Source organism: Canis lupus, chromosome 4 (genome assembly GCF_011100685.1).
Source record: "Canis lupus familiaris isolate Mischka breed German Shepherd chromosome 4, alternate assembly UU_Cfam_GSD_1.0, whole genome shotgun sequence".
Taxonomy (NCBI): domain Eukaryota; kingdom Metazoa; phylum Chordata; class Mammalia; order Carnivora; family Canidae; genus Canis; species Canis lupus.
The window spans coordinates 12,249,806-12,266,435 of NC_049225.1; the positions used below are offsets into that span (position 1 = coordinate 12,249,806).

The 16,630-nt window shown below is 38.3% G+C and overlaps 1 protein-coding gene across 7 annotated transcripts in view; it reads right to left on the reverse strand.

Annotated features, from left to right (window-relative positions):
• The window catches only part of FAM13C (family with sequence similarity 13 member C), a 147,611-nt gene that overhangs the window by 119,528 nt on the left and 11,453 nt on the right, over window positions 1-16,630 (reverse strand). For all 7 annotated transcript variants that reach the window (XM_038533978.1, XM_038533977.1, XM_038533976.1 and 4 more), the window contains one exon: window positions 15,713-15,914. In XM_038533978.1, the coding sequence (XP_038389906.1) occupies window positions 15,713-15,787 (75 nt within the window). In that variant the 5' untranslated portion in view covers window positions 15,788-15,914. The remainder of the gene's footprint in view (window positions 1-15,712; window positions 15,915-16,630) is intronic.

The following is a 16,630-nucleotide window of genomic DNA, read 5'->3' on the forward strand; positions in this document are numbered from 1 at the left end:
GTTTAGTTTCAGACAACAGAAACAAAGTCTATCTAATTTAGGCAAATCATGAACTTATTAGAAAGCTTACAGACTAACCCAAATGGCTGGAGAACTAGCCATGAGGCTTTGAGGCCAAAACTGTGCTCAGAACTGGTCCAACGTGGACACTTCTGCCTCCAATGAGCAGTCTGCATTTCTGATGTTGCTGACTCTAAGACCATTAAGTTATTATTTTATTTTTTAAGGAAAAAAATAAATAATGCTGTTCATCAAAATCTATCACAACATTGATTTTAATCAATTTTAAATTTTAATTTGATTTTAATCTCAGCAATTTTAAAATTTGGGGAATGTGTGAATCGTAGGAGTGATCAAACGTGGTCAGCTCTACAGTGTACAATACTCACACTCACATCACACACTAGTGACACACACCACCATCATGACCAGGTCTCCTCTCGCCACATCCATTCCCACAACAAGTTCTGCCCATGTCCTAGCTGGAAGGGAGGCTGGAGAAAAGCTGGCATTTCAGTTTGTATAGTGCAAAAAAGAAAAACAGATCCTGCTTTTTTCCCTCCTATGGGAAAATTTTCAAGCACAAAAACAGAGTTCAGATGCTGGGCAGCCAAAAAAGAATGACAAACATCCCCAATAGGCAGATTTCAAAGAAACTCCCTCTTATGGTAAAAGTTCAGTGTCCTCTGAGGTTAGAATTCAGAAACTGAGAAAAATGTTTGAGAAGCACCAGAAGAGGCAAACTCTTTCGGATGAAATCCAAAGCCCTTACACTCCAGCCCTACAAACTGTTCCAGTCTAGTTTCCAACACCCCACCCTACACACACCCTGAGTGCAGGGATGACTAATTAGGTGGCAGCTCTTCAACCACTGCCATTATCACTCACGTCTCCACTCATGATGCATTCCCTCAAATTAGAAAACCTCCCCCCCTCCAAAATTTTTCTGGACTTCAATAACTCCCACTTCATGACTTGAACCAAAACTCACCTTTTGTGGGAGCTTGCAGACAGCCCCATCTTTGTGATCCCTTAGCACATTAGACATCTCTCCGTTGTGAAAGGAAGAGGGCTCCATGCAACACCTGAACAAAAAACTGCATTTATTGCTTACTAAAGAAAGAGAGAGCTACACATCATCAGGCGGTCTCCTTGAGAAAAGCAGAGTGCTAATCTTGTACAAGGCTGGGAGACCCTCAGAGCTCAGGGCCTGGGAGATGTCCAGAAGCTGACATGTTTAGGCAGCAGCTGACCTCCAGCTGCACAAGCAGAGCTGGAGTACAAGTGTTGCTGGCTGGCTGACCTGCAGAAGTGTATCACTAGAGTTAAGCTGCTCCTGACAGTTTGACTTTACAACCTTGTATGGTGGTGGGTGTGGGAGCTGCGGTCGCAGATGGGCTAGCTGGCAGAAGTGTGAATGATCACTGTACCAGCCATGGAACAGGTTCTGATCTTTACTGGTAACCACACAACAACTGGTCTTCCCCTTAAGAGGATAGGGACCTTTCACTCTCACAACTGGGACAATATATTAGAGTACAGTAACCACAGGAATAGCTAGCATTCTAACATTTACTGAGCTCTTACTATGTACTAGGCCTTACAGTAAGTATTTTACAAGGATTATCTCATTGAACTCTTGAACCTTATCAGTTGGTAGATGCAACTATCCCTCATTTCATAGATGGGGAACTGTAGGAGCCTCCCTGAGATTCCGGCTCAAAGAGAATGGCAGCTGAGGTCCAGCTCTTACCCAGCACACAGAAAGGACTCTGCTGAGTGTTGCTATTGCTGTGGCCCTAATGACAGCACACTCACCTTAAGAACAAGCAGCAGGTCTCCCCACTTGGTGCCACAGTAATGCTGAGTGGTTCAGGGCCTCTCATTTACAGGCCTCAATATCTGCTGTCAGAAAGAGTGCCTGAATCATCTAGTAGTTCAAAACCTGATCTGAAGGTCAACAAGCTCTGTATCTTGCCATCTAGCCATGGCCAAAGTCAATAATGAATCCAACACCTTGCACAAACTGTCAATGACACCTGGCATCCATGATGGTAAGAAAGCAAGGCTTAAGAGAATACATTCCCCCTGGTTTCTAACTACTTTGAAGCCAATTCTCCATTCCTGATACAATTACCAATCCTAAAAGTTGGTTGACAACATGCCTCATCTCCCCCAAGGTGACAATGTTCCAGAATCCTAAAACCCTAACAGAAACACCAGCTGCAGGAAACAAGCAGCTGATTATTTTGCCACTTGCTGCTTACGTGCATATACCCAAACAGGACTGCCCCAATCACCACTCCTAAGGAAAGCACTCCCATACCATCTGAAAAAATTAAGTCATATGAAACATACCAAACCATAACTAAACCACAGCACTCTGCTGTCATTAATGGCGAAGACACATTATTAAAATATCTGTTTCCTTCTCATCACTCCTCAGCAAGTGCAGTAAGAAATCCATCTGCAATTTATTCCTTTATTTAAAAATATCCCAACAAATGAGAGGAATCCTTTTTCTTCTCCTGATCCCAGCCAGGTCTTATCCTCCAAGGTCCTAGACACATCCACAATCTGTGATAATCTCTTTGGTGTGTGTATTAAGGTACCCACATATTTAATCCATCCCCAAATCAACAGAAAGCATGAATCAATTTTTAATACAACTGTAAGAAGTAATACCCAGGAATACCATTAAGTTAGTCATTCAATTTGCGTGGCCTTGAATAATTTACTGGACTTTTCTGTGAAAAGGAATGAGTACCAGCACCTAAGGTAGACATGACAATTAAATGATTATTATAGATGGCACTCAGTACAAAGCTGTGCACATGGTCACTGCATTTAATATGATGTATTCTTGGGGTGCCTGGGTGACTCAGTCACTTAAGTGTCTGCCTTTGGCTCAAATCATGATCCCAGGATCCTGGGATAGAGCCCCGTGTCAGGCTCCCTGCTCAGCAGAGGAATCTGCTTTTATCTCTCTCTCTCTCTCCCTGGTGGTGTTCTCTCTCTCTCACTCACTCTCTCAAATAAGCAGATAAAATCTTTATAAAATATATTGTATCCGGGATCCCTGGGTGGCGCAGCGGTTTAGCGCCTGCCTTTGGCCCAGGGCGCGATCCTGGAGACCCAGGATCGAATCCCACGTCAGGCTCCCGGTGCATGGAGCCTGCTTCTCCATCTGCCTGTGTCTCTGCCTCTCTCTCTCTCTCTCACTGTGTGCCTATCATAAATAAATAAAATTTTTAAAAAAATATATATTGTATCCTTGGAAGCTGCTGAGAGTAGATCATATGCCTTCTTGCTACACATATATACATTGGCTACAACAGAGCTCACCAGATTCCTATCCTGTACATGGCTCAGGAAAGGCTCTAACATCCAGATGCTGGTTCTTCCAGATGCTTTGTCACAGTAGAAACCAGTCATTGAGTTCCCACCCTGCTTTTTAGCAATGGGTGGAAGTGGGATAGTTAGAGATTTAATAGGGAGTTATATTTTCTTTTATCTCTATTTCCATCTTGACATTTCACATTAGGTAGAAATGGCTACAGCTGTCAAAGTCTTTATTAGTAACCAGTAAAACAATAAGCAATATTTTAAAAGGAACCCTAAATCATTAGTATTTGCCTGCTTTTATTCAGAGCTAAATTAATTCAGCCTTCTGTTCAATCCCTTTGTCCTTCAGGGAGAGCAATATCCGGTCCTCAGAGGACAAGGCTCTCTGGTTCCTAAATTAAGTGTCAGTTTCAGTTTGTGGCAATGCTGAGGGAGAAACTGACAGAGGTGGGAGGGAATCTCACCCTCCTGTAGAGCCCCATGATTTTCCTCTGGTGGTTTTTAAGTCTAGTAGGTCACACTTGCAGTATGGTTAGTGTTTTCTAGCTTAAAACTCACTAAAATTGGGGCATCAAGGAGACTTAGTTGGTTGAGCATCTGACTCTTGATTTGGCTCAGGTCATGATCTCAGTTGTAAGATCGAGCCCCATGTCAGGCTCTGCACTAGGCATGGAGTCTGCTTAGGATTCTTTCTCTCCCTCTGTTCCTACCCACTTGTGTATCTCTCTCTCTTAAAAAAAAAAAAAACACAACACACTAAAATCCAACCACGTCCCCACAACATGGAAGTACCGATTGAGAGAGCTTTAAACTTTGGCAGTATTCCTTTGGTTACTGAATGTTAGTTATAGCTGAAAAGTCTAAAAATCTAACATTGGAGATGTCCCTGGCACATGCAACATTACCAAGCTAAGCAGCCATAATATTGTAGTTCAAAGTGTTAATGAACAAGAGAAGCAGAGTCGAACATCTCTGTTTCTACAAAAACCCCCTAATGGTGGCTACAACTGATTGAACCGTAGACGTTGCAGAGGGCTCAGCTATTAAAAAAAAAAAAAAAAGATTCATAACAAAACTAAGCTGGGCTTTATTGAGGGGTAAGGCAAAGTTCCATCATGACTCAAAGACCACCAGGTATCTGGGTCTGGAGGCAACCACATAATAAAAAAATGCTCAAAATAGTAAAGCCATCCTTGTGTATGACACTGGCCTCAGTAGAGCAGTAGTTTTCATGGTGGCAATCCCCTGTCTGGCAACTTAACTCCGTAGGAGTAATGCTTAAAATATGACACTCTTGTTGTCTGTGTCTTCCATTAGTTATATTGTTTTTGATGATTTTTGTTTGTTTTTGATGATTTAAACACAAAAACTGGCTCATCAAAGTCAGACTTTCTATTGGCTTGATGACAGCCACTGTTCATGGCAAGTAGGTCCCAGTGGAATAAATGGTTTTCAGACTTCAAGGGCAGATTTTCAATTTTTTTTTCTCTTCTATCCAATTTTTAGGAGTTTATTATCCCTAGAGAGTGGACTGTTTTTTCCAGGGTGTTCCATGCTGTTCAGATGCTAAATATATAAAATAATGACTACAGTTTTTCTCCTAGACCTAGAGAAGCTGCTGACTTCCCTTCCTATGCCTTCTTTTCCTACTCTAGAAGGATTGAAGCAAATAAAAAAACATCCTGATGTATCAGGCTATAGGCACAACTGGTTACTTTTATCTTCATGGGAGAAGGTAAGTGAGGTCAGATGTTCATGCCATTCATTCTTGACGGAGTTGAACAAATTTAGTAAATAAAAACAAATCATTTCCAGTTAAATTTCAATGCCAAACAATAAATAATTTTGCATTATAAGTATGTTCCATGTTGATATTTGCTTGCACAAAACTCCCATTTCTATTCAAAACAATATCAACATGGGAAACTTACACTACAAAATTATTCCTTGTTTATCTGGAATTCAAATTTAGCTGGGCATCCCATATTTTATCTGGCAGCTACATGTCTTGCAAAATATGGAGCCCAAAATTGCAGGCTTGAGGTTGATATGTTATGTCTCAGTCCCAAAGTGATATTTAACCATGTTTGATAAAGTTTGGATTGGCAATCCTTAGTTACCCGAAATGTCAGTTCATTATGTTTCTGCTATCCAGACTTCCCAGCTTTGCTTCCAAGCTCCAAAATAGGCTGTCTAAGTCCCTGCTAAGCTGTGTTCTTTGCCTAAAGAACACCCTGCTCTTGGATAAATATCACCAAGTGCATGAAGATGTGAATTTGCATATCTGTGTGTATGCAGAAACTCAGTTCCCACATCTGACAATATCCAAATTGTCAAATCCACTTTCTATAGGAAGTATTATTTTTGGATGGGATTTTTAAATGTCCCTTAATCATGGTACCATAGGTTTAGCGGGCATAATCCAGTCACTACAATCTTCTGGCAAGAGTAAAAGCACAATTATTCCTAAAGAAAATAATAAAATTAGTGAACTCTGAAATTTCACTTGACAATAGAGAGAAAAAAAAAAAAAAACGGTAACTAAACCAATTTTTTTTCCTGACAATAATGAAGAAGGTATTTAATTTGAAGAAAGGGTACTTGTAGAAAATTCAAATTTCTGCTCAAAACAATAACAGTATGTATTTGGTGATACTTCATTAGCCTAATTAATCTTCTTCTTCTAGTCCTTGACATTAATAACAATACTTCAGCACTATAAAGGGCTAGAAGAGCAAAAGACCAATTAACTTCTTCTTGCTTTAGGTTATATGCTAGAAGCTGTAGAAGTAGTAGAAGCTGTAGAAGTCATTAGTGCTGCTGACTAGTAATTCATTAGGGTACACTGGCAGGATTGTACTTCCCAGTCAGTCTCTTGTATTATGCAACTACAGTGAGGGGAGAAGCACATGACCAGCTCTGGCCAATTAGCAAATAACGCAAATACCATATGATGATTCAGGCCTGACGCTTCTAATTATTGGTGCAGAAACTCTCCAAAGCTCCTTTTCCTCTCTGACTTTGAAACCAGCAATGTTCAAGACCGACATTGCTTAGTTAGTCTGGGTCTTTAATTGACTACCATGATCAGACACTTCCTGGTGACCAATGAGGATATGTAACATACAATAAGTGTACTTTTGTTTTAACTACCATGTATTTTTGTTTAAACTGCTAAAGTTTTGAATTATTTGTTATTTCAGCAAAGCACAGTCTGGCCTAACTCAGGGGGAATACAATTTTTGAGGTTTCAGTGCATATCTAGCCAAATGAGTTTTTAAAACATTCTATACACAATTTTTAGCCCCCTGAAACTTGTTGAACGTTTAACGTTATATCGTCATCTCTTTTAATTCTCAACAAATTCTTAAGGTAGGCACAAAATACCATCTCTCCTTTATAGATGAAAAACAAACACTTAAAGAGCTAGTAAGTAAATGCTTAAAACCATAGAGGAAGTAAGTGGCTGAAAAAGAATTTGAATCCATAACCATTTGGATCTACAGACCATGCTTTTCATTACCTCACTATTCTACCATTCAAGTATTTAGCCCTGGGATTTACTTAAAAGTTTCTACATAGTAGAGGGACAAGACTTGGAACCCCATAGAGGGGCAGCAGGTTCCAAGAGGGACAAAGATGTCCCATGGATGTTACTCTTCTTTCTATGCTATGCATTGGTAGGTCTTGACTATGGGCTGAATTTATAAGCTATGTAATGTTAGAAATCATTTTTGGAACAATGTCATGAAAATAGGAAGTTCTTTAATTTAGAATTTATTTATCTATGCAAAAGATGCAAAGATGCAGAGGGAGAGGCATAACAGGACAATTTTAAGAGCCATTCCATGTGGGTGCCATCTGCATATCTGTTAAATATTCTAGGCAGCATATAAATAGAGATCAGTTCTTGCTATTTTCTGTTGCTACAAATTGGTTCAAAAGAACCAATATCATCAATACCTTCTTCATTTTTTTAAGGGGAATTCTTCTGTAACTTCCATCATAGATGGACTATTACTTAGATAATAGGGATCTGAGTACTACAATGCCAAACTCAAATTTCCCATTGCTTGTAAACTTTTCTCAAACCAGCTATGTTGTTTTGAACACAAACTCCATCTGGGTGATTTTTTTTCTAACTTTTGAGATTTGATGCCCAGGCAAATAAGTCACATTGCTTAATTTTAAGATTCCTTAAAAAGAAAAATAAAAAAAATAAAAATTCTAAGATTCCTTTCTGACAGTATTTAGGCAGAATATATTTGTATATTTCAAAAAAAAAAAGTAAAAGTTATTTTACAGATTTCCAGGTTTCTAAAAATATCTTTCTCCTTCAGCTTAGTCATTTAACAAGATTGGTTATTAATTTAAGAGGAGTATCAGAATCTGATCACCATGAGAAACCAGAAACCCCAAAATTAACTTATATGGCCTCACTTTGGAAGACACTGAATTCCTCAGATTTCTGTCCTCCCTGAATCTCAACCATTTTACTCTTGGAGAAGTGAAGGATGACTTGGAAGATAAACCCAGAGGAACACTTTTCTTTCTGACCAGTTAAAAATACTCCCAAAAATCTATAACAGGAATTGAAGTAAAACCTCTAAACTGCAGCTGCAAAATCATACAAGAGAAATAATGTAGCACAAACTCACATGTCAAAACAAATATCTAAGGCCAATAGTTAGACGCACAATGAACTCATCCTTTTGACACACTCCAAAAAAGCAAGCCCTCAAAGGCATATTCAGAACTGAAACGTCTTCCTATCACTTAAAAACAAGTGAAATTCTATTTGAAGTTCATTTTAGCTTTCCAGTGCTCTCAATTTCAAAGTCAATCAGCTGTACTGGTTTTCTTGCTTTACAGTTTGCACTTGCTTAGTGGTTCAGTAACACATTAAGAAAAATGTACATAAAGTAGATCTATAATTAGAAACAGAATCTTAGTTCCTTGGGGGGTGAGGAATAATCCAGAATTAACTACTGACTTTTAGAGTCTAACACAGAAAGAAGTAGACCTATACCCTCCAAAAACAGAAATATAGTAAATACTTCATAGTTAGGTTATTTTGCCTGAAAAGTGTTTAGGGGTTTTCATTTCTGCAGAAAAATTAAAATGCAGATTTCACAATCAGACCTGTATTCCTTTCCAGCCTCTTAACACATCTACTGGAGCCAAATGGAGGAAACGTAATGCTGATGTACACCAGACGGAACAGCTGGTCTCCCCAAGGAAGTGGATTAGCAGCATGATTGCAGTACACAGCTCACTGCAGAAATGCTCTCTATACAGCCTCCTAAGTTTTTGTCTTCTGCTGAAATAGCCACCAGAGGGGAGGACAGAAGGTTGGTGCACTGCCTGATGCCAGCTGGTCTGGAGTGAAGATGGTAAGACTTAATCTACCAACACTAAATCTAAATGCCCTCTGGACAGTTATGAGGTCCAATACAGGAAGTTGATCCCATTAGTCAAGTCCAACCATCCCCAAATCATGTTGTTAGGGATTAATACTATAGTACTATGGAATTCTTTCTAATTTTTCACAAAACATTACAATATACATAATCTACTGCCTTTTCAAAAACTGGATGTTTTTACTTCTAATTCATAGAAGAATGTCAATAAATATGAACTTTATATTAAATAGCAGGTTTGCACATTTTTATTGGTTAATCAGGCAATAATGAATACAAGAAATTAACGTGAAACAAATAGTCCTAGAAAAAGGTAGATATGGGATGCCTGGGTGGCTCAGGTTGAGTGTCTGCCTTCAGCTCAGGGCATGAAACCGGAGTCCTGGGATCGAGTCCCACATCAGGCTCCCTAAAGGGAGCCTGCTTCTCTCTCTGCCTGTGTCTGTCTCTTTCTCTATGTGTCTCATGAATAAATAAATAAAATCTTTTAAAAAAATGGTAGATATTATACCAGGAACAGGAAAATCTGATCAAGACTGGTGGTCACACACAATAAACAGAAAATACTTGTGGAGGGAGTCTCATAGTAAATCAACCCCAAAGTTGTCCAAGATGACAAATTACCCAGATATCCTAAAGGGGAAAGCTGAAAGCTCCAGAGGACACTGCTAGTCATAATGAGATATAACAAGGCACATCTACATTTTTATTGAGATATAAATGATATATAACATTGTATTAGCTTCAAGTGTACAACATAATAATTCAATATATGTGTATGTTGTGAAATGATCACCACAATGTCAAGTTAACATTCATCACCATACACAGTTACAAGTTTTTTTTCTTGTATGAAATCTTTTAAGATCTACTCTCTTAGCAATATTCATAGTCACCATATTGTATACTATATCCCTAGGACTTACTTATTTTCTATCTGTAAGTTTACACTTTTGACTACCTTCACCCATTTTATCTACCCCCCATATTTTGTGTAATATATCACAAACTATTACAACAAATATAATCTATTGCCTTCAATAAGTTCTCCTTCCTAGAAAGAGTAATAAACTGCTTTGATAAAGAATTTCTGCTTTAACACAAACTCACGATTCCTATTTTATCTTCAAGTTAATCATATCAAAGCATCAATAAAACCTGACCTTTCAGGAGACAAATCATTGAATGTTTCCTTTCCAAGCCATTATTTTTTAATATCCTACCATCTAGGAAGACGGGGATAAACAAGCAGAAAGGAAAATTGCAATTGATCATGGTTCAAATAGTCTCCTTATTTTAATATTTAATTATTTGATGACATTCTTGCATTATCTTCCTCATTGCTGGACTTTTATTGGATCAGCAAATATATTTAAAGCTTTATTCTTTTAAATCATTCCTGTATAGTGGGTGTAAAACTGTAATTAATTATTCATACATGCACACAAAACCTCTGATTCTGCTACTTCATCCAGGTCTCCTCAGAGAAATGGCAAGACCAGGATTAAAGAAAAGTTGCTCAGAGTGAGATTTGAATTTGATCCTCCTAAGATAAAATTTCTGAATCTGACTTTGGGGTTGATCAGAAAGGTATGAAAGATTAAAACTTTCAATGGATACTATCTGGCCCATTATCCCTTACCCATATTCCCATTCCCAGCCTGGCTAGGACCAGACTGAATATCCACTCTGGGGTGCTGAAGACAAAGTTTGTGACAAGAGAACCCAAAATGGCAATAGCTAAACATTTACCATGGTTCCCTTCAGCTTCAATTTGGGTTGTTTTTAAATTCATAAAGGTTGTGCCCACAGAGTCTTCACAAGTGCTTTTGGGGAATGATGATCAGAACAAACCAGTCAGAACTGTGTCTTGATGGTGACAACAAGGGTTGGGCAGGATTTGAAGCATAAGCTTCAGGTCCCCCAAATTAAGTCCAGCTTTACAAACAGAACCACTGTGTCTATCACAGTGCATTGTAAATCTGCTTAATGTTACATTTACTCTGATTGAAACTCTTATGAAATAGCTCTATCAACTTCTATATTTGTTCAAGTCCTTGTGGCATTTTGCCTGATGCTATTAGCCAACAACACTATAGTATTATCAGAAATAATTATAGTGATTATTTAAAATGCTGACTTGTTCACAGCTTTACTTCTTCCATTTGAATCTAGCATCGTCCAGGCTAGTGGTTTTCAATCAGAGGTGTACATAAGATTTTCCTATGGAGTTTAATAAAAATGCAGACGTCTAGGACCTACATCATACTTAATGAATATTTTGCTTTACATTCTTGGCATGTTCTTTCAGGATTATTATAAGTCCAGGTTTTTCCCTCTGTAAAAACTGCACTCATCTATTTTTGTAAAATCAGAAGTAAACTCCCTGACTTCTTTAAAAATAGACTTACTTGTTTATCCTTTGAAACATTCTAATTTGAGGGCAATGATTTTATTATTGTTTTGCATGTCACATTTATTCATTATTCTTATTATGAGCTCTCATCAGACTTTTCACATCTGAAAACGATTCATAAATTAATCACGACCAGCTTCAGTTTCTGTCATCTATACATGCTTGTTTTCCTTAGATGCTTGCCTGCAGGTTCTACTATCAGCTTCAAGCCAGAGTTTGTGTTTTCAACAAAGAATACTTCCAACAGTCCCATGGTAAAGGACCAGATGCTTCAAACAGTTGACATTTTCAAGAACAGACTCTGGGTACAGGAATCGGATGACACCACTGGGCTGAGTCAAGATTTATGGAAGCTGACAGCTTTATGCTTCTGCTAACCCAAGATCAACAGGAACAAAAATTAATTGTGTCAGACTGAATGGACTAGACTGATAAGGGAAATTTTACTGTAGTTATTTGTTTGGAATATTGTTATTTTGATGTTCGATTTATTGGATCTATAAGAAAGTCCTTTTCTCTACTTCACCTCACAACTGAGTAGATTCTTATATTAACTGTATTTTATTATTTTCTGTATTCTTCATGTTCTAGCCTCTGGAGCCACACTCACTTGGAAATAAATTCTCCTAGGGCTACCCAATTCTTAGAACATAATTGACTTGCCCAGGAGAGAACCTTTCACATGCAAACTAATTAACCCAGAGTAACTTGGAACCAACTCTCTTCTATCTGGCTCATATACTCTGAAAGGCAATATTCCTCTGCCCTAATCATCTGAACCAGGTACCAGAGAGTCCTTATCCCTCAGAGTCTACTGAAATGAATCAACCAGTCAGTCCTTAGACTGCTTTATCTGTCTCACCTTCATTTTCCCATGGAAACCACATACAGGCCTTGCTTTCTACCTTTTCCTTCTGCTTCCTGACCAACCCTGGTGTTTTCCCTCTGTGGCCTTGCATGGCATGACATGCTCCCTCTCCTCTTCAGACCTACGAGTAGAAATCTTTTCAAATGGCAGTCATCTTCATTTATTGCCCTCACCATACGTGATTAATAATAATTTTTTAAAAACTTGTATTTTAAAACTGTTTCATTCGTGTAAACTGAAATGAAATATTTAAAAACTATATCTGAGTCTCACTGATCCCAGAGTTCAGAAACTCACCCTGTATCCTTACTTTTCATTACAATGGGGTTATTTCATATATTCAATAATAACCTGTCTTCCTTTTTCCAGAATAAAATTGAAAAATCTGTTATGCAACCAATATCTTGACTGGAATGCCATCTTGAGAATGATTTTCATTGAATCAGATAGAACAGGCCACTTTTAAGGAACAAATATGGCTTTACTTGTGAAGCCAATGCCTACAGAGGCCTCCTAGGATAACTGGCCTGCTATTTGGCTTACAGGGTCCAAACTTACAGGTGGTAAAGATGGTCATTTCCTGCCAAGCTAGAAACCTAATGTTATTTTGGGGACCTCAGGAGAGGAATATATCCAAATGCATAGGTACTGCAATTGAAATATAGTGGAGAGAGTTTCTTGAATTTAGTTCCTTGGGATTTCAAATAATGGAGGCACTAAAAGTCCAATCCGAGATCCTTGTGAAAACTCCCAGAGAAAAGTTAATTTTGTAATTATTCAATAGTGAATGGCTTTCGATTTTGCAAAGCATGCTTTAAAAGGCCTATATGGTAAATTAACACTCTTGCTATACCTATGTAAATTCTCAAGTCAAACCTAATGAGACTAGCCTTATTTTGTGATTAAGAATAACCTTTCTTTGAGATTATTATGACCCTCGAGGGAGGAGGAGAATGTAAAGAAAAACTATAAATGACTGAAATTTAACGGATGCCCTGGTTAACTCATTCTGGATAATCTTTGCTTCTATCTATGACTAGGCTATTTTACAAGGCTGTAGACATAGAAGTGAACTTGTATATATTGATGGCAAGCAAATAATTCCTTGTGTCCAAGGGACAATAACTGATTATCACCAATGGATATTATAAGTTTTGCCAATTTTGTGTCCATTTGTAAATTTATTTCTGTATTTCTTATCAGATTACAAATATGCATACTTTGCATTCTGTTTTGATCTGGTTGTAATATCTTATTGATTCCCTCATTAATTACTAATTTAAGTAAAATCTTTGATACATCTTTATCTCATATCTATAGAAGTCATGATTATAGTCTTTTTTTATTAGTCTTTTAAATGTAAATTTTCACAACTGCATAAGATCACACTTATATTTCACACACAAAAAAAGATGACACAATCATATATATACCTCTCTTACCAGTTTCAAATTACTCAAGAAATAATATTGAGTGACTATCAAATGCTACAGATCCAAAGGTAGACAAAGAGGACTGAATCGATGACCTTAAGAAACTAGCATCCTATGGAGCTAACATTTACTCAAACATTTGTCTAGCTTCTGTGGTCAATATCATAAAGCTTTAAGGCAGAAAAATATATACTTAAAAAATTCTCCCCCAAGTAATCTTTTCTAAATAAGTAATTACTGGTTAGCAGCACAATAGCTCAGCAAAGGAAAAAAAAATTCCAAAGTGAAATCATGGGTTTTACATAAAAATTAAGATATGAGTAGTATAAAGGGCTAGGTAAATCACTAGACTTATAGTTGGAAGATCTGCATACCTTTTGTTAGAAACACTGTGCTTTTATGGAAAAGACCTTCCACTCAAATTCTTCCTAATCTATTTAAAGAGGTTATGTAATCCCTCTAATCCTTAGTTTTTCCATTTGAAGAAAAAGATAATACCCATTCCACCGGATTGTGGTAAAACATGTTACATGCCTGAACACAGGAAATGCTTGAATACGTGTAAGCTGATCTTATTAACAATATTATTTATTGATATTTATAGATTCAGTTTTTGCTCAATAGTCAACCAATGCTAATTCTCTCTCCCCAAAGAAAATAGGAAGAATGAAATATATTTCAAATTTCTCCCAAATATGAAAGATCTAAATATTATCAAAGTTCTCTTAGTCACTGGAGGAGGTGGATCTCATTGAGTGGATAGAGATGTTAGGAATGAACTGGAAATTTTACCTGCAACCCAGGATTCCAATGCTGTACTATAAGCAAAGATAATACAGGCATATATCTCTCCAGAAATCTTCCTGTGTGTGTGAGCAATGGATTGGAATGACATGCCCACCTTATAACAAGTGACAACTGTGTAATTTCTGAGAACCAGGCTATAGGATGACAAGAAAGAAGGCACTAATGCCCAAAGTGTCAGGTGACCAACCCTAAGGAGGAATTCAAGATCAGAGCCTCCCTGAGGCTCTGCATCACACTCTGCAGGCAGTGGAGTATCTGTATCCTCTCCAGCACCACACTCCTAATCAGATTAAGTGCTGGGTGCACTCAGTAATAGGCAGGGTCTCAGTTTATCATAACTCAAAGAGTATTTTGCATTCACTTCTTTCTGAAACAACTCAGTTTAAAATGATTACAACATAGCTTTATGAATGCAGAGGGCACTTTCATTTTATTGCAAAATTAACTGACTAAATAAGAGGTCCTAATGCCAAGGAGTAATAAGATAAAAATCATAAGACAAATAAGAAAATGACAAGGTCAAATAAAATATTCAACCAAAGTTCTTCTAACAGGGAGATTACCTGGTGTCCATTTGCTTTAGAGGACTGGACTTAAAGTTATATAATTAATCTACTACACGTAGGACCTCCCACATTATTTTTAAGGTTTAATTTAACAAAAAAAAAAAAAAAGCAAAGTTAATTAGTATTAATGAAGCATCCATGCCCCCAAAACTGTGTTAGGTGCACTACAAGTATAATCTCATTAACCTCCTAGTAAGATAAAAGTGGATTATATTCAATCTATTTTTTAAAGGCATCATAAATTATGAGGCTTTTTTTTAAGATTTAAAAACATCACATTTTTTGTAACATCCCTCTACAACTAGAGAGAGTTTTTGAAAAATTATAATATATAAAGGTACTACCCAAATCAAGTTGGAAAAAAGTTTCATTCATTCAAACACTTCTTGATTTCAAAGAACTGGATACTACACACACACACACACACACACACACACACACACACAGGCACATGTGCACTTGAATATTTACCCAAAGCTACTAAAAGGCAGGCTAAAGTGAGTGGCTCTGGGTAAACTTGGGACTTTTGACTTGCTGACAAGAAACTTCCAAGTCTGGGGCAAGAGGTACATAACCTGGGTAAGTGAAGATGGCTGGAGATCCTCCTCCACTCTTCCCTGCAAGAATGCAGCAGCTACTGGGAGCCAAAGTCAAAGTCCAGGGTTTAAGGTATTAGTTTGAAAGGGCGCTAAACTACCAGCCTGCGGAGTCCCCGGCGCTGGGAGTGCCATCCACGCGTCCCAGGCCGGCGGTGGGCGCACTGACCCATCCAGCTCACTCATCACCTGCTGCCAGAGCGGTGGCCCCGCGGGAGAAGCACCCACTTAGCAAAGGCCTGAGGAAGGAGAGCCCGTTACCTGACTTTCTCCGTGGCTCCTCGCGCTCTCCGCCTTGAGCAGGGTCTTGGGCTTCCTGGACTTGAAGTTGCCCATGCTGGGTCGCAGCGCGCCGTCCACCTGCAGGATCTGCTCTACATGCTGCTGCGGCTCGCGGCAGGGCGGCCCGGGCTCCTCTAGGAGCGCCCGGGCGTCGGGGTAGTTTTCTTTATTGTCTTCATCTCTAAAACAGGAAAGACCCAATTTAGAAAGTACCCAAAAAAGTAATAAACTGCTGCGGGAAAGCGGGCCTGGCACGCTCATTGCTGCTCTATTTATATGATATCTAGCAAAATGTTTAGGGTAGACTTAGTTTCACAGGAACAAGAATCTAAAAAATGTGAATTTCACTCTTTAGATCACATTCCCTTCCTGTGTTTACTGGTGGATGCATACTTTTTTTTTTTAGTTGTAACTTTGTGCCTACTATCACACTTGTTTTTAATTTTTCACATCAAGGTGTTTTCATGTATATATTTTCATGGATGTATTTTTTCTGCGACAAAAATACGAGATTCGGGTTCGAGATTGTCTGCCCAGTTTTACAGATTAAGAGTCTAGAAATCAGGGGCGCCTAGGTGGCTCAGGTCATGCTCTTGGGGTGAGGAGATCAAGTCCCAGGGTAGCTGTGAGCTGGGTGTGGAGCCTGCTTAGGATTCTCTCTCTCTCTCTCCCTCACTCCACTCTCTCTCTTAAAAAAAAAAAATTCTAAAACTCAAAGATTAAGTGAAGTGCCTAATAGAGGGCTAATTCACCTAGACCTCGAGTGGTAGATAGGTCTACAGTCTCTGCTGCATATATGTACTTGATTCAAGGCAGGATACTTGCTCCCATGTTTAGAATCATCTCCCTACAATTTTCAAAGGCCTCTAGAAGTTTAACAAGGTCTATTTTGATAGA